Source organism: Parambassis ranga, chromosome 7 (assembly GCF_900634625.1).
Source record: "Parambassis ranga chromosome 7, fParRan2.1, whole genome shotgun sequence".
Lineage (NCBI taxonomy): Eukaryota > Metazoa > Chordata > Actinopteri > Ambassidae > Parambassis > Parambassis ranga.
In genome coordinates, this window is record NC_041028.1 from 15,540,688 (window position 1) to 15,558,535 (window position 17,848).

Below are 17,848 nucleotides of genomic sequence, written 5' to 3' on the forward strand. Positions count from 1 at the left end.
CTGCGATGGACATAAGGAGAAGGGTTACATGCTGGAATTAGTAGATCTGATTCCAGAATCGGAAAATAAGCATTTACTTCTGTTTGTAAAATAGGTGTTTTAACAACCTGTTAAAATCCACCCCCAGACCCCCACCTCTCCCATTATAATAGTAATCATCATAATAATAATAATTAGATCCCTCAACTCACATTTTTAAACTGGAACTCCAGTTTGAAATGATGCTATGGTTTCCGGGGTAACAGGTAGTAAACTCGAATGTTTTTAATATAAAATGATGCATTTGGACTTTTGGCTCAGCCTTTATCAGTAAAACACATTCAAACTACTAAGAAGCATATGGAGTATCATTCTTTGCACATTTGCATGATGAAGGCTGAGCCACCATCAGCATTTCAATTGAAAACGGAACACAGCTGATGACTGTATACAATTCTATACAGCCAATGGGCTGAACATATCAAGCTATTGTTGCATTATTACGTGAGTCAGTGAAGAATATTTATTTTTTTAACATTATAAATGTATCCTAAAGTCAATATTTTTAGGGACACTTAATGAGCAATATATTTTTTTCTTTTAAACATGCCATTGTGAGCATTTCAATTTGAAGACCATTAGATTTTTGTATGACACCACTTGTGACTTGCTTGAGTCTCATCACATTGACTTGGGACTTGCTTGAGACTTGCACATGAGTGACTTACTCCCACCTCTGCCACAACCTGCAATAGCATGTTCCCTGTTTGCTGTGACTATAGGTAGTAGGTGTCAAATGACGGTGTCTTGTTTTGGTATTTCAAACATTTGTTACCTATAGCACTGCCTCATAAAAACAAGGGAAAGTAGATGACTGTAAACAGCAGTGCCGGCTCACTGCAGTGAGACTCTTGGTTGCAGCATGTTTACATGTTCTGTTTCGATTATAATCACCCTTCCTGTTAGAAAGATAAAGAGGAACACCCAGAACCAAAAACAGCATCACCACTGGTGACAGCACACGTAGCCTCTTTTCAGGCAGATTTCTATATGCCTCTTTATTATATTACAACGACTATTGGATGTTAGGCTGAAAAATGAGACATTTAGAGGCCTTTCCAAAAAGCAGCTGCTGATTAACCCCCATCCATTTTAGAAATAGAACATTTATTATTATTCATGGAGAGAGTGACATGACCTCAGACAGTCACAGCTCTCATAGTATATCCATCCATCCATTATCTATTAACCCTCTTCGTCCTGCAGTGCGGGGTCACATGGGCTGAAGCCTATCCCAGCTAACTATGGGTGAGAGGCGGGGTACACCCTGGACAGGTCTCTCATAGTATATAATAAGGTTTAAATGCTCGCCCCAACTGTTTTGTCAAATCCCAGAGTTCTACCTATGAAGTTTTGGAGAACATAAGAAACACATATTTGTTGTTTTGGTTTAATTTGAACCAAGAAAAGCTTTCTCCATAATGTAGACTCTGGGAGATGGCTGGGATGATAAACTGCCCTCCAGTGGTAGATGCCTCTAGGAATTTTAATTGATCTTAATGGCTCCACCCAAACAAAGAGTTTACTCCATACAGAGCAGACGGGTCTGAGCATCTGTACAGCTGACAGGACAAAAAGGTAGGTCCTCATCAGATTTTAAAAACAGCTGTTCTTTGTGATCTGTTGTGTCTTTCATACAGACGATGTAACTGCCCTTAAGCCCGACCAACACCCGATGGGCAGACAGATTGCAGTAAATGTTAGGGTCATTTAGCCGTCTACACCATTTCCTTCTGTTCATAAACGTTAAACAGGATACAATGGAGGTGAAGGTGACTGTGGATGATATCCCACGTGTGGTGTGTGGGGTCACGTCAGAAACAACATGCCAAGAAGTGGTCCTAGTGTTGGCTCAAGCCCTGGGTATGTACTGTCTGTCCACCATGTGGTAAGACATTATATCTTCTGATGTGCTAATTAAGTGTTTTTCTTTAGGTCAACCTGGACGCTACACCTTAAGGGAGAAATTTAAAGAGTTTGAGAGGTGCATGACACATGATGAACGCCTTCTGGAGACACTGGAGAAGTATGGTGAGCAGGCCAAAGAGGTCCAGCTCACGCTTCTACGCAGAGGATCCTCTGTATCGGAGGAACCCAGCAGAGCAAAAGTCGGCCGTTATCAGCCCTGCCCACCACTGAGAAGGAAAGATGCAGGTGCTAGAATGCGACGGAGCAGTGGGTCACTAGGTTTGCACCGCCAGAGCTTGCCTCCACTGTCCTGCTCAAAACAAGAGGCTGAGCCGAAACAAGAGGACCTAAAAAGGCCTAAAAGAAAGTCCCTGACCCTTATGGAGGAGGCCAGAGACTGGCTGGACAGTCTAGGGAAAGGCAAGGTCTACAACACTGCCTCTGAGAAGGAAAGCGCCAAGAGGACAGACAAAAAGATCAGAGCCTCTCTGGACCTTTCTTTTGTCATTGATAACCCAGACCGAACAAGCAAAGGTAAAGTAAAAGGTCAGAAAGGTGTGAAGTCAGACTTGGACCATCAAACGTCATGCTGCATGGGAAATCAGACCAGGGCTAAAGAAGGCAAACATTGCAAAAAAAATCCAGAGGCAAATTCTGGTCCATGCAGTTCAATCCACACTGAGACTGAAGATCAGAAAAATAAGATCAGAGAAGCCATAATATCTCAGCTCGTGCGTTTGCAGGATTTACAGGTCCAGATCGCACATGTAGACAAACAGATCTATGAGCTGGAGGAAAATCAGAGGGCCAAAAAGGCTGAGCAGGAAGCAATGGAGAGAATAGCTGAGGAAGAGTGGGAGCAGATACAGTTCTGGGAGAATGAACTGAAGGCAGAGGAAGTTTACGAGAAAGATTTGCAATGCCACTTTATAAAGATGAGAACGAAGGCTGTGGAGTGTAAGGCTAAACTGGAGGAGTACAAGGTGAAAATAAAGCAGCTTGATTTCTTTGATCCAAACACTCCAGTCCAGACTGCTTCAAACGGTGAAGCAAACACTCCCACAGAAGTCTCAGCTGTGACGGCCAAGGATGAAAACTGGCAACAATCTAATCGAGATGGGAACGTAACAGGAAGTGCTTACAGGAAGTTTCTGCCCAGGAACGACTTTAACCCACCACACGCTCTAGTTCCTCCCAGTCAGATAAAGGAACGGAGGCCCACGGGACCCACTGAGCTGAGGGAGTGGTGGACACGCTGGTCTGAAGCCCAACATGCTCATTCACAGTCTAAAAAAAAGGTGATCCACCGCTCTGAGCTCACTATATATCTGGGCAGTACCAAGGTTTAGAATCAACATGTCACTAAATACAGACTTGTTTCATTTCTAGTGCCGCACTCTAATATCAGCTCGATAGAATGATTATATCAAACACTACTGCTCAGGATCAGAACACTATGAAGCCCCGATGAACTTCATTTTCACCCTGCTGTATTTATAAGTTGTACATACCGGTAATTCACAGCTGCTTGTTGAGGCCTTTTGACATCCATAAATAAAGTACACATACAAAAATAAGACAACAAATGTGCTCATGATTTTCATAAAACTTTAATCGTTTCATTCAACCATTAACAAAAGTACAGGAGAACCTCTGTATGTGGTTCAACTGAAACCCGGTGATCTCCAAAGAAATTAATTTTGACAGTAACTTAATGTGCAGAGGCACAACAGCTCACCCATCTCCTCTCCAGAGCACAATAACTGATAATCCTGATCTTAATTTTTTTTTTTCCTTTTTTAGAAACTGACTAATACTTATCCCCTTCTCCATCTTTTAAGTTAAATTTGTTTCATTATGTCTGAAGTTTGAACTTTCACTAAGAAAAGAAAAAGCACACATTACATACAGTATATTTCAACCCACAGGTTTGGGATGCATATCAGTATTATTTCTACTAGAAAAGAAAGCCACCCTAAGATTGTTCGAATATTTTGGCGGTTGGCTGGGAACAGAGGATACATCTAATTTTATTTTATAGTTTTTTTTATATTTTTCATTTGCTCATAGTTTTTAGGCACCTTATTCTTACTTTATTCATTAGCAAACTGAGTTTCAATGGAAAAAAGCAAAAAATATGTGCAAGAAAAAAAAAATAGTATAAAAGAACTGCAGATAAGATGCCACAAGGAATTCTGCACCTGGGAAAAAAAATTGCGGTGGAGCATGTGAATACCAAAAAGGTATCTAAAGGCTCCAGACTGGTAAAAGTAAATCCTATTAGATCATCTACTTTGACATTCACATACATCACACACACCATGCTTTCACTTCAGCTCTTCAATAAAGCATTTAAAACTGCTCAAAAAAACCGAGCAGGGAAGAATCCTCAGTTTAAGCTCGCACGATAAATATGATCCTCCTTATGGAGGGAACTTTGCTTTATGCAATTTGTAGGAAAGCATACAGTCAAAGAAACAGGATAATGAAATTGTTTAATTTTTTCCCATGGGCAATCGGAGCAAAAAATATAAGTAACAAAAAGATATAGCTAGAGGTTCAGAGACATGCCGACAGTCGCACTCAACCCAGTCAGACTACTGGACAGATTGTAGGTGCAGAATTCCAGACAAAGCAGATTCAAAAGATCAGGACATAGACAGCCACACAGTCATCACTCTGATTTAGAGGGACAAAGCCCTCGGGAACAAATACCTCTGATACACACTAATCACTTCTAGGATACGTCACACACGCACACACTCACAGATCCCATGTACACTGCAGTGTGGAACTCTGTATCAAGTACATCATACATGGGAGGCAGGGAGCTGTGGAATAAGAAAGCTCCCTCGCAGGTATCAATGGGGACAAAGATTACACATGCCGATTACTGTATGTGTGCGTATGTTTTTGTGCATGACTTTGTGTACAAGCATGTGTCAAGTCGAATTCCCTTATCCCCTGCTGTTGCCCTATGGGACAGCATCCCACCACCTTATAGGCCAGGCTTGGTATTGCTCAGTCAATCACACCAGGCTGGCGAGTCTTGCGCTCAATATTGAAGCCCTGCAGAAGAGGAGGAGAGGGCACATTTTACAGAATATTCAACTTTATACACATTTCATAAAATGTCCCTATCTGTGTGCAATATTTGGTAAATATGATCCAATTACATTACAAGGCTAACTGTACCTTTGAGTTGTCCGGACCACGTGGCTGTCTTACGATGACCAGACGAGGAGCACTAGCGTCGTCCAGAGTGATACTCTTCAGTCGGTTCACCAGGCGGTCAGGACGTGGTGTCACCACTGGTTTAGGCCCCTCACTGTGACATGGATGGAGTTTGAGGAGGAATGTTTTACTTTAAAATGTTGCCTGACACATCTTAAAAAATACATTTTAAAGATGTAATAGTTAAATTTGAAATTTGCTTTTCATAAGAAACATCTTCATAATTCATGCATCTGCATAATGGTGCTTACCTGACTCGGCGTACGTTGCAGGCACTACATTTTCCTGTGCGTTGATTGAGGACAACAGAAAACTCCACCTCATCCCCTGTCTGGAGCTCCAGGCCATCTTGCACTTCCTTTACATGGAAGAACAGCTTCTTGCTCTCACCAACTTCATATGTAATGAAGCCAAACTGGGAGAACAAAAAAAAAAGACATCAAGATTTAGACTTTGCAGTCACCGCTAAACGACCCACACTCTGTAAGGTTTAGGTGATGAAGATAAAAGCTACCTGGTCTTTGACACACTCCACCATGGCTCTACGCTGAGGGACCACACTGCAGGCCATCTTCTGTCCAGTCTGGGCAACTGTGCAAACTTGGAATTTAACAAGTTCACCTTTCTGCAGACAATCAGCCTTGTTTGCCATACCCATGATTCCAAAGGGATAAGTCTGCCCTTTAGTTCCTACGGGGTTAAAAAAAAATACTCAACTTTAAAGTCCCCAGACTTAATTCTGTGTTGCTGACACAATTTGACACTAACCTTCCTCTGTGAGTTCAATAAGACCTTGGTATTCTGTTTGGGATGGGTCCACACTTCGTAAAGGACGGATGACTTTCCCCATCATCACTGTTGCACCAACATCTTCACCAATGCAATTCACTAAATAAGGAAACACACATATACACAGTAGGTATTCCACTGTACACTGTTTAGCCAATGCAAAATAAACATTAACAGAAGACTCTTCATACCTGCAGCCACTTTTGTAACTTTTTCTGCACTGACTTTGTTTCCTTTTCCCTTAGAGAGAGCGTACTCCACTGTGTCGCCCAGCTCCAGATTCTCTAAGTCTCCACACATTTCACTGCAGAGGAGACATGTCCTTGTTATGAATGAAAATATATTTCCATGTCATAAAGTCATAAACCTCCTTGAAAAGCTTAAACGTATACCTGTAATGAAAGAAGATTTCCTGGTCATGATTTGCGGTCTCAATAAAGCCAAAGTTGTCCTTCAGCGTGGCCACAAAGCCATGCAGTCTCTTGGCATTAGAGGCATTGCGGTTGAGGACGCGGATGGAGACAGCGCTCTGCATGCCAGTTCGCTTCACCTCGCTGATTGAGAACTCCACCTAGAGGACAAATGAATTAATACATCATGAAAGCTCTTTTTGTGTAGCCTTTATGTTTCGTTGACAATACCTTGTCTCCAGCCTGAGGGTGACCTCCCTCCAGATCCTTGGCATGGTACGGCACAGTGAGCTTCACCCCACAGTCTTCATATGCAATCACTCCTTCCTCAGCTTCCTAAAAGTAGGCAACAAACCAAATGTGTTATCTTTCCAATCAAGTCTGAAGAGTTGATCCAGCTGGCCCAGGCCAAAGCCAAATGTCTGACAATTTAAAGGGCTCTAGGAATTCACTCGGGTGATCCAAGATCACGTGGCATATTAGAAGATGGTGTGCAAATATGTCTACACAAGCATGAGAGGCACCACTGTGTGCAGTGCAACACTATGTAGTAGTCTAGTGTGTTAGCATTGCCTTAATGTACCGCAACAGCTCAGAGTTATAGCCTACCACATAGGGCTGCATAATTACCCATTACTACTGTAGTTACACAGCGACTGGGAACAATTATCACTCACTGAAATTTTCATGAAATTACTAGGATTTTTAAAACTGAGAGGTGTTATGAAAAGGCGTACAAATTAAAAATAATCAACTTGTTTTGAGTGCAAAAGCAATCTTAAAAGTTTCAGAATACTAGAGACCAGAAAAAAGGCTGAACAAATCACTAATATGAAATTATTATTTTTTTTGTTTAAGGAAGGACCAAAACAATGGATGTTCCACTAGGCTGGTATGAATATACACAGATCAGAACCTGAAAAAAAAAGGTTGTTCCCAAAAACAATTTTAATTGTGCAGCCCTACTTCTCACTTAATCTGCCAATGTTTAATTTCATATTTCCAAGGGTTAATCTGTGATCCAATACCATGCTGTCAACTAAAGAGGTAAAGGAGGCGATCAGTTGGCCATAGGCCCTGCAAAGACTAACCTTTTCTACAACTTTACCCTTTAAAAAAAAAAAACACAAAAGAAAAACAGACGATTATATAGCGCCGTTCGTCAGTACCACACATTCAGTCTTCTTACAAGGATTTGCTTTTTAGACTGATCATGTAAAAATCTGGAAATACTTCTTAAATTAAATGTTAGTCAATCATTTAGATACGTTTTTGCAATTTGCTCAGAATACGAGCATCTTTTGTGTGGCTACATGCAGAAGGTGTCATTCCTACCTTGTCTTTTTTCTAATCGACAAGGAGCATGAAGAGGAAGAGTTCATTAAGGGAGAAAGCAAAGAGGAACATTAGAACTAAAACAGAAACTGAAAGAGGGGTAGGTGAGGAGTGTTGGGAAATGGAAAATGAACACGCAACGATTTGAGAGAAATATTCATTATGTTACCTTCTCCTTGCCCTTAGTGGGACTGGCATTCTTGGTTGTTGCGACAACTTCCTTCTCCACTACGCCAACAAAACGCTGCTCAGACTGTGTATGGAAGGACACAGTGCCTTTGGGAAGTTTCTTGATGCGAACTGCATGGTTCCTTTGAGCTGACAGCATATCCTGGCAAACACAGGACATTTATTTTAGTTGATTATTAACATATCATAATCATAATATGCCTGCTTAGGTAATAATGCATAATACATACTTTTTTGAAAAGCTTATAAAGAGGACCTACAGGCACAACAGTGAACTCCACTTCATCTGAGATATGCAGCTGACTCTCCTCCAGAACTTCACTGAAGTGAAAGAACATTCTGGCATCCCGATCCACACACTTAATGAAACCAAAGCCATCTCGTATGGCTGCAATCACACCCTAGAAGAGTTGGTGACACAACATATAAGACATAAGTTTTGTGTAGATGCTCTCTACAGCATCTCAACAGTCATGCATTTAAAAAAAAACAAAAAAAACTATTGGAAATAATCTGATCATTTCTCACCATTTCTCGAGTCTCCTTGGTGAAGTTGAAGGTGTCTGGGAGTATGTCAATGTTGGTGGCTCTCTCCAGTTTATCTCTGCGATCAGTGGAGATGTTGAATTGAATGTGGTCACCCTCCAATAGGGTCACCTTGGACTTGGTGTCCTTCTCGCCAAATGGCAGCTCCTTCTCATTGTAACCAATCCTTGCACTAATACGACCCGGTAGAGGGTCATTCTGTGCAGGCAAGAAGGACAGCTTTGTCAGAGCTATAATTTATACTCTTGGGTACTCATCACTGTTTTGTGTCAGCTTTTACGGTTATTAGGAACCAGATTTGTAATTTTACTTGCCTGGTTTTTGGTGGGAACCTTAGGAATGACCTTGACAACGGTGCCTTCAAACTGCTCAATGCTGATATCCTCAAAGATGACTGTTCCTTGAGGGAGCAGTCTCACGTCAGTAGCCACTTCCTTACCCTATTGAATATTATACACATGTTTAAGTGTTTGCTTAAGAATTCAGATTCAATAATCAGAGATTTGTGGATTGTAGTTTTAAAAAAAGGCACCTACATTTCTGTCTTTGATGGTGAACTCAACATCATCTCCAGCCTGAAGAGCCTCCAGGTCACCCTTGAACTCGCTGTAGTGAAAAAAGATCTCCTTCACCACATCTGCCCTCTCAATAAATCCAAAGGCCTCCTGAAAGAACACAGGTTTCAACATAAAGGTGAGGTGAGGTGGAATCAGAGCTCCACATTTGAGTGGGTTAGGGAAACGGTTAACCAAGTTAATGCCATCAGAAGGAATCCGCATTTTTTTGCAACATGGATTTTATGTCTGGGTGCAGCTTTGATGAGTTTGTATGTCTGAACGTCTGTCTCTTCTGGTGTTCTTTTCTGCATAACAGACAACTGTCCCCCTACATATACAAAGTTTATGTTTTAATATCAGTGAATCTTACCTTTGTAGCACAAACCACACCCTGGCACCTCATCTGCTTTTTCTTCACAAGCTGAATATTGCGAGCACTGACTGCACCAGTACTGAAACACAAGAAAGCCATAAATTTTAAAATTCACGCCAAGCTTTTGTTCGGACATTACTTACAGTGTCACACTTACTGCTTGTTGGTGTCCATATAAAAGCTGACTTTATCACCAGTGTCCAGATGGATATTACCCTCTACATCCTCAGGAGTATAGGTAAGATAGAACACTTCCTGTAAAGAAAAACAGGGTTAAAGATGATTAGGATTCACCTACAAACTCTAAAATCCACAATGTAAAAGTAATGATATAAAAGAAGGACACACTTCAGCTATAAGAGCTCAAGACTTGGCCCATGTCTCACTTTGACTATGTCGAACATATGCAGACTCAGTACTCTTAACAGAACATGTTTGCATATTGTCATGAGCTGGTAATTAGCAAAACCAATCCAAGTACAGTACATGTAACAGTGTTGTCTGCACAAAATCTTCAATAATGGAAGAATGAAATTCTAATCACAATCTCAGTTTTATTGATCAAGCAAGGTGCAATCGGTAACACATACCCCATTTCTTTCATAACAAACACTTCCAGTGGGCACCTGGCCGGGAGCAGACTTTCCATCCAAGTGCAGCGGGATTGACGAGACAACCTGCAGTAAAGGGGGGGGGGGGGGTAAAAGAAAGAGGTGGAGGCTGTTAACACACTGCTTTAGGATAATTATTCACTACACATACAACACCAATTTAAAAACATTTATGACGTATGAGACGGCTAAAATTCTATGGGTAGAATAACATTCATCAAGTGTGCATACGTTACTGCACTTCAGAGTGAAATCTGCACACTTATTTATATAAAATGAAATCTGAAAATTAACATGTGAGTCAGTACGGGTGTAATAGTTTATGGGCTCACAATAGTCTGCATGTAGATTCAATTATTTGTATCCACTACACATGGTACCACTTGGATCTTAAGAAAAAAATCAAGCAGAAAAGTTTGCCGTCCCATCTTCCCAAGCTGATCTTTGTTAATGATGCAGCAAGCACTGTTTACAGATGTGCAACATGACTGTCCCTTTAGTTTTTAACACCCCGAAATTAAACTGACGATATTTTCTCCCAGACATTCAACATTTCAGCGAACATGCATGCTAGCACCAGCAAGCCAATCTGATTTTCAAATGTAGTAGATATTTGAATTTATGCAGCATTAGAGCAAGAACACAAGATAAGAACATTTTTTTCATTGTACACAAATAACCCACACAAAACTACACAATGGGCCATTTAAAGGTGATGCTGACAGACAAGGACATGACCAAAAATAAAATGGTGTTCCTTAACTGGATGAATATAACCATGCAGCACAGTAAAGGGATAGGCGTGCAGGTCTGGCCCCACCTGGCCCGAGATGCGCTCCTCTGGCAGCACCTCTGGCTTTATCTTAAGCAGCTTCACTGCTATGGGCTTGCCAGTGCGCCTGTCAGAGGATACCTCAAACTCCACATCATCTAATGAGAGAGGTACAAAAGGGGACAAAAAAAAACACACAATCAATTCAAGTCTCAGTGAAGCACCTCTTGCATGTTTATTTCCAACAAAATTGCCAAGCTACATTTACACCTGACAAAGCACTCACCTCCTATTTTTAGGTCCTGCAGATTGCCATTGTACTGGGAGCAGTGGAAGAAGAGACGAGCCTGGCGTTCGGAGCACTGGATGAACCCATAGGAAGTCAAGAGCTTCTCCACCACACCAGTCTCTCTAATACCAGGCCCTGTGCCGTTGGCATATGCAGTATGCCCATTATTATGGAGCATGCCTGGGTCAAAACTCATCTGGAGAAGAGAAGCAGACATTAAAATTCAAACAGGAGGGTATTAACATGAAGAAATTAATAACTTGTCTTTAATGCAGTGTTTCGTGGCACCCATAAAACAAAAACAATAAAACATGCAAGTACAACACACTTTAGGAAGTGAGGGGGAGTAATGGTCTATTAGAGCCTTCTAGGAATTCCTGGCACATCAGTACAGCACAAACATTAAGGATGAATTATACAAAAAGTATTTTCTGGTCATGGCATGCACTAAAGGCCACAGTCCAACCAGTTTTTGAGTGATTTAAGTGAGTTTCTGGGCATTATCTAAACTCTGACAAAATATCATGCAGTTCTAGTTAGACAAACCATTTACCTACCTCTACCCAACAAGTGACTGTACTGCAACACCAATAAAAACTCACTGCCAGAAAACCCTGGTAAAACTTGTTTTTCAAAACACCTACAAACCATGCTGTTAGCAAAGGTCTCGTGACACAAAAAGCAGCTGTTTGAGCCGTTAAGTCTGAGTGGGCACCGCAGAACATGCCCTCTTACTGATCTCTGATACAAGGGAGTCCGCTTGTGTTTTTTACTTCCTGGGTGGGGATGGCAAGAGACAGAGGAGGAACGAGGGATAGGCATGGGACCAGAGGAGGTTGATGGGGCAGAGCCAGTGTTGCGAGCCACTGGAGGTTCAGAGGAGCCTCTTTCCATTTCTGACACTGGGGCTAGGACTGGTACACACTGTTGGGAGGATGTAGCAGCCACAATCTATGAGTGGTTATGCAAACCAGTTATGGTTATAAAATACCCAAGTGGAGTTCCAAAGGAGAAGCAAAATTTGATAAATGTAATTTTAAGACCTACCATACTATATATACACACCACAGCAGCACATCACACTCTCAACTTCTTCCAAAGCCATTTATTATGTAAACTACATCCCATCCAAAACCAATACTCAAACTCCATGAAAAATAGAAAAAACACAAGTAGAAGAACATAAGGTTACCTGGAAACTGGTTATATATCCATAACAATGTCACGCAAAATTAAAGAGGATCAATCTACAGCACTACTGGGTGGTTGAAAATACTAGTGCATTAGAGCAAGAATGGATCTATGAAGAAAGCAAACTAAAAAGATCAACTCGACATAGCCAATCAAGGTGGAAGGCTTAAAGTGCAGTGTTGCAAATGTTATTCAAGTAAAATAAAACTACTAAAGATGGAGAATCAGAAAATGCAAATGACAGGTCATATAGCGGTGCATCTAAAGTGGACAGAGTTGGTAATGGATTATGGGTTATGACAGGGGGTCCCAGAGCAGCCTCTTCAATAAGATCCTACACTGCACAGTGAGCTCTTCAACACATAAGGTATGGGAGGCCTTTAAATACAGGACAGTACACAGGCAGCACGCCTGAACGTTTAGTTTGCTTGCCAGTGTGGGAAAAACGATTCTTTAAATGGATAAGATCGATCTTATCGATCGATAAGTGAAATCAGTTTTTTTTTTCCTTTGTTGCCGATGGTTGAGTATATTGAATCTGCTTTTCTATGGTCCAGCTTGAATTCAATTTAGTTTGGAATTTTGTTGCCTGACTTGAGAAAATGTATGCATATCAATTTAGTACACCACGATCTGCCTGTGTCATGGACTGAGAAAAAAAAATTCTGGATTGTAGCGCAAAGTAAAAAAATAAGGGGGAAAAAATAAAGTATTGTGAAAAAACAACATTTTGGCAAAACACCCCTCACCCAGCCACAATAACTTGAGTAGAGGCTAGTCTCGGGAGCCTGAAAAGATGGAAGAGGTTAGGCCATTCAAAGCAAAGATGCAGGGCAAGGTGGGTAGATGGGTGCTCGATGGGGTGGGGCACGTAGAAAAAGAGGTGGGAAGGTGAAACTTACGGATCGGCCATATGGCGACAGGCTGAGTCCGACAGGGGAGGTGCTGCTCAGGTCAGCACTAACAAACGCGGTGGGTGGCGACGCAGGCAAGGTAAACTCAACAAAGCCTTTCCAGGGGCTGCCCATATTTTCCCATAAACTCGGACCAAACTTGCTTGAGCGCTTGTTGAACTTGATTACTTGACTGATTTTTTTTTCTTTTTGCTTGACTGTTTAGATTTATTCCTATGTAACCACCCAATGATACACCGCTGGATGTCTGCAAGGGTGAAGAGAGGAACAAACATAACGGGTAAGGCAGATAGGTCAGCCAGTGTGCCAAGTGTCACAAACAAAGGAAAATGGCTGTGGGCTGTAATCCCAGGAAAGGTTGAAAAGGCAAAATAAGGGAGGATATGACTTAACGACACAATTGGAAAAAGGTGCAGGTTGGGTGTGGGAGGGCAATCAATTCATTCTCCAACTAAATTGAATAACCAGTTTAACAGTTTAGGGGTGGTGGCAGTTCCACTGGCGTAAAAAAGGGTGTTTTAGGAAGTTATATTTAGGAAATAGCAATGTAGAGTTTGCTGAGATTATGAAATCAGATAATCCACTCAGTTATTGCAATCATTCCACACAAAAGCTGTGCAATGTTGTGGAGAAGTTGCTACGTTTGCACATGTATCCCTCTGCAGGAAAGTATGTTAATTTGTGAAAACAACTGTGGCCATTAACAATCACTGCAGAATCAGCTTCTTAAAAATTGTGAAATCCAAACTTGACTGATGAGGTCACTAATCCAAGTATGTGTGTGTCTAAATTTGTTACTTCAGAAAGCAAGGAGGTGAATACACCATTATTTGAGTTTAGTGACAAAAAATAAATAAAAACCTCTGCATTACTGCTCCCTATCAGCACAGCTGGCTAAACAATAGGAATAGAGTGTTACACAATCTGTTTATCATAAGGAGGAATGTACAAAATAATTTATAGTTTTTGGATTTCAGCATATTGTCGGGAGAAAAATCACAAGTATAATGCACAGTAGATATAAACATGATAGGTCTTGTGTCATGTATGAAGGGGCTGCAGTTGACACCCACCTTTACACGTCGTGTTGTGGCTTGTAATTCTCAGGATCTTGATGACTTCAGAGTTCTTGCAGACCTCTTCACGCACACAGTTGTACACACACACTTGTTACAGGTTTCTGGCACAAATTCTAGATGGTTGCATAAAGTAAAAAAAAGGGGGGGGAGCAATCTAGCGCAAAAAAGGCAAATGCAGGTGCAATAACACTGCTCAGAAAAAATACTATGAAAACAGAGGGAAGATCGAAGGGAGGGAAAAGATGGGGGGAACTATGGGGGGAAAAACTAGCAGATAGCAGCCCACTCCACACCCCGGTGGTGAGTCGGCAGTGTAGTGAGGATGAGGAGGACTAGGAGCAGCGTTGGGACGTGTGCTTTGTCAAAGCTGTTGAGTAGGCACAAACTTCTGGTTTCAGATCAGTAATGGTCTTCTCAGAATATGCTTGGGCGTGGGATTGCTTCTCTTTTGTGTTTCAGTTGGGCTGATGCGCGTATTCTTTGGTCGTTTCAGGATTTGGTTACTTCTTGTGTTATAAATCCTTGAAGTGATCTTTCCCCAAGTGTCTTCAGTGTTGCAATTTTGTTTTTGGATATTAATCTTCAGTTTCTTTGTTGTGATCTGAACTTGAAGCAGTTGCGGATGGTACAAAAATTCAGTTCTGTTTCACTTCATACTGTTGGGGGAAAAACATAAGAGTTAGATGGGAGAAATGTTTCATGTTGGCTTCACAAACCTAAATAGAAAGAACCTGCAGTGAGGCAAAAAAATAATAAACTCCAAAAATTTTGACTTTAATATGTGAAACTGTATTAACCTAGAGCAACAGTGGTCTCAAGTTTTAGTTGTAACACCCACAAGGCTGTTTACTCTACACCCAAGTACAAAAATAAGTATTCCGCAGATGCCTCTAGATACTGTGCATGCTGCCAGGCAGCTGACAAGCAGGCAAGAGCTGTGGATCAACAAGTCCTTGTGCATGCTTTCGGCTCAGGCTATGATATTTACAGCAACATTTCAGACCAAAGCCCTCAATCTGCATTGGACGCATGTTTGAGGGGCAAGTAAGGCCAACTTATTAACACAAAGGTGAATAACGCTTGTATCGCTGGTGATTATTGTACTCTTAACACACAGAAACTGACCTTTATCAGTAGGTTAGTGTACAGTGTTGTTTTGACCTAAATACACCGCTTTAAAAACAAGCTAGCTGAGCCAACCCAAGACACATGATATCTATTCTGCTGTGGCTGTGTCGCAATGACCCAGATCCTACATACCAAAGATTACAATATAATGTTTTAGAGGCTATTATAAGATTCCTTGTAGTAGAGGGAAGAGTTTTTCAGAAATCAGTCTGATATTGATAAACAAATTGGCACTTGGTCCTACATTTAAAAGAACTAAAAGTGCTCATACTTCTGGCAGTACCCACAAAGAACTCCATGAACACAAGATGAAGTGGGTATATGTGTCAAAGGTTATTGTCAACGAAGAGTTACGATGCTTCTGTGAAAATAACCTTGAAGAAGGTGGGTTTTCAGGGCCCCTTTTTACAGCTTTTGGTGACGCAGAAAGAGAATGAAAAACAATCCACCCACGAAACGATCGACGGCGATTGGCCGTTTTAGGACTTAAACACAACTTTTAAACTACAGCTTAGATCATCATCAATCATTAAACACAGGCTACGAAACAATATAGATCACTGTCACAACATAACTGTTAAACAACAAAGTCTCGAGCACTAACATTACGGTGCCACCCTGGTTCGGGCCCGAACAACAACCACTCTTGACAGGACCAACCATGTGACTTCCCAGCAATCCGCTACCCTCAGCTGGAAACAGGGCCTGATCCAACACGTTGCGGCATGCAGCGCCATAGGAAACGTCACATTAGGCTAATCAGTTCATTTAACAAGACGTGCTAAACCCAAATACAGGCCCAAAAAGTCGACAGTTGCTCTCACTAAAATAACGTGATACAAACAAGAAATCAAATACAAAAAAGATAATGACCTTGCCTGGACAAACAGAACCTCGCAGATTAGCATCTTGCTAATGCTAAAGTCGTAAACAGCAAACGCTTCCGACTTTTATAATAGGAATATTATGGGTTTGTTGTAAATACACAGCATTTCTGTCGACTAGTTGTCATCACTGTCGTGTGACACGTTAGGGCTTAAAGTTTCTGAAAGGTGGTAAAACTTTGATTGTTGCATGGAGAAAAACATACCAATGCCCACCCGCAATATGTCTGGCGTTTATTACGAAATCCCAAATCTTAGCACAATGTGGCTTGATAGGAGGTAACTAACGTGAGCAAAAATCAGCAACTACGTGACAGATAAATAGTTCCTTAATATTAAGAAAATGGTGGTTTGTAAAACTGGATCGCCCTCCAACGGGGGTTATTTTATCTCAAACTGTGGACAACTAAGCACGGAAGTAGTTGTTGAAGGCAATACAATTGACATTATATGCTCCTTCCTAACTTATGATGATTTATTAGACCGTGCAACATATCAATAAAGCAGTTTATTGTCTTCATGAGCCGATAACGGAACTGCAGCTTCTTCGAAGCTAACGACACGAGGGCAGGACAACAAAGAAGCTACGTAGAAGCTGTCAGACGCTCCTGCTCAGTTATTTTCTAATGGTTCAGAGGTTAAAGACAGCATAACCACGCCAAAACACAAATTCACACAAATCCTGCCTCTTTGGGGTACCGGGACCCCTTTAACACAAACGTACACACTGTTTAAACCCTATCGTTAACAACATATCTAGGCCACTGGTATAGCTAAGTGGCTAGCTATAGCTAGATAGCACGCTGCTAACCCTTGTGTGTGATTTATGGGGAGAAAAAACACGGCCGCCCCCACCCAGGCCCGACTTCTGCGTATGACTAAGCGCTAGACAACCTGTCCGCTTCTAAAGAGCCACTGGATAAGAAAAAGAAAATGCCCCACTTTATATTATATAAATAACCGTTTAACCGTTTTTTGTGATAGAAAAATGAATAAAAACTCACCCCAACAGCTTTCAGCACTGTCACCAGCGCCGCTAGAAGCAGCACGGCACATTACGTAGTGATGAGGGGAGGCGGCTATCGCGATATTTCACAAGGTTAGTTTGACCAGACACCCTAAAAGAAAGAGTGACCCATTCCGCAACGGTCCATGGAACACTACTTGTCTCCGTCTACCACACCATCTACCACAACATCCAAGCTCACAACAGAAATAATATTCAGCAGTGGAATTACTTTACAACAATTTACAGACCCGCATACAGCTAAAGTAAATACTAATACTCCAGAGGGTGGATAGTCTCTCCCACAGTACAGTGTCTATGGCTTCACGTTGCAACCTGGTTGCAACATACGGGATGTGCTCAGGAATGACGGGCCCGAGCACCGAACGGCGCGAGAGCCGTATTGAAACCCTAGAGAATTATTATTTTTCATTTCCCCCTTAACATGCCCCAAAACTCACCAAACTTAATTAATGAATTCATGAATCTTGAAATTCAAAAATCTTGAAATTTGCTGACTTTAACGTGTAGCTCCTCTATTTTAACTTGGTACATTGCCATGTCAACAGTCCACCGATGTCATCATAGGAGACA

The 17,848-nt window shown here is 41.5% G+C and overlaps 2 protein-coding genes across 13 annotated transcripts; one reads left to right on the forward strand and one right to left on the reverse strand.

Moving 5' to 3' along the window:
* Positions 1-1,588: 1,588 nt before the first annotated feature.
* On the forward strand, positions 1,589-3,413 carry rassf11 (Ras association domain family member 11). The gene is made up of 3 exons (XM_028410348.1): positions 1,589-1,617; positions 1,794-1,902; positions 1,975-3,413. The coding sequence occupies exons 2-3, from the start codon at positions 1,800-1,802 to the stop codon at positions 3,294-3,296; spliced, it is 1,425 nt and encodes a 474-aa protein (XP_028266149.1). The 5' UTR covers positions 1,589-1,617; positions 1,794-1,799; the 3' UTR covers positions 3,297-3,413.
* Positions 3,414-4,422: 1,009 nt separating this feature from the next.
* On the reverse strand, positions 4,423-17,409 carry csde1 (cold shock domain containing E1, RNA-binding). Of its 12 annotated transcripts, XM_028408897.1 has the most exons (24): positions 17,253-17,409; positions 14,231-14,892; positions 13,146-13,404; positions 11,788-11,976; positions 11,050-11,248; positions 10,755-10,921; positions 9,971-10,057; positions 9,538-9,635; positions 9,378-9,459; positions 8,987-9,115; positions 8,765-8,890; positions 8,433-8,648; positions 8,135-8,305; positions 7,885-8,046; positions 7,716-7,727; positions 7,472-7,489; positions 6,612-6,716; positions 6,363-6,541; positions 6,162-6,274; positions 5,950-6,069; positions 5,696-5,871; positions 5,433-5,596; positions 5,143-5,275; positions 4,423-5,016 (listed from the first exon to the last, which is right to left on the reverse strand). In XM_028408897.1, the coding sequence occupies exons 3-24, from the start codon at positions 13,269-13,271 to the stop codon at positions 4,969-4,971; spliced, it is 2,820 nt and encodes a 939-aa protein (XP_028264698.1). In that variant the 5' UTR covers positions 13,272-13,404; positions 14,231-14,892; positions 17,253-17,409; the 3' UTR covers positions 4,423-4,968. The 12 variants fall into 12 exon arrangements, with proteins under 12 accessions (XP_028264698.1, XP_028264705.1, XP_028264706.1 ...); XM_028408904.1 differs by lacking the exon at positions 13,146-13,404; XM_028408905.1 differs by lacking the exon at positions 13,146-13,404 and having other exon boundaries at positions 11,788-12,003.
* Positions 17,410-17,848: the final 439 nt, after the last annotated feature.

Bases quoted from the DNA above. Each gene is read 5' to 3' on its own strand.
- rassf11 (XM_028410348.1), top strand. From the start codon at position 1,800: ATGGAGGTGAAGGTGACTGTGGATGATATCCCACGTGTGGTGTGTGGG. The intron at 1,903-1,974 runs GTATGTACTGTC...GTTTTTCTTTAG, and splicing joins AGTGTTGGCTCAAGCCCTGG to GTCAACCTGGACGCTACACC.
- csde1 (XM_028408897.1), bottom strand. From the start codon at position 13,271: ATGGGCAGCCCCTGGAAAGGCTTTGTTGAGTTTACCTTGCCTGCGTCG. The intron at 8,891-8,986 runs GTAGGTGCCTTT...AATATTCAATAG, and splicing joins TCACCATCAAAGACAGAAAT to GGTAAGGAAGTGGCTACTGA. The intron at 5,597-5,695 runs GTAGCTTTTATC...TTGTTCTCCCAG, and splicing joins TGGAGTGTGTCAAAGACCAG to TTTGGCTTCATTACATATGA.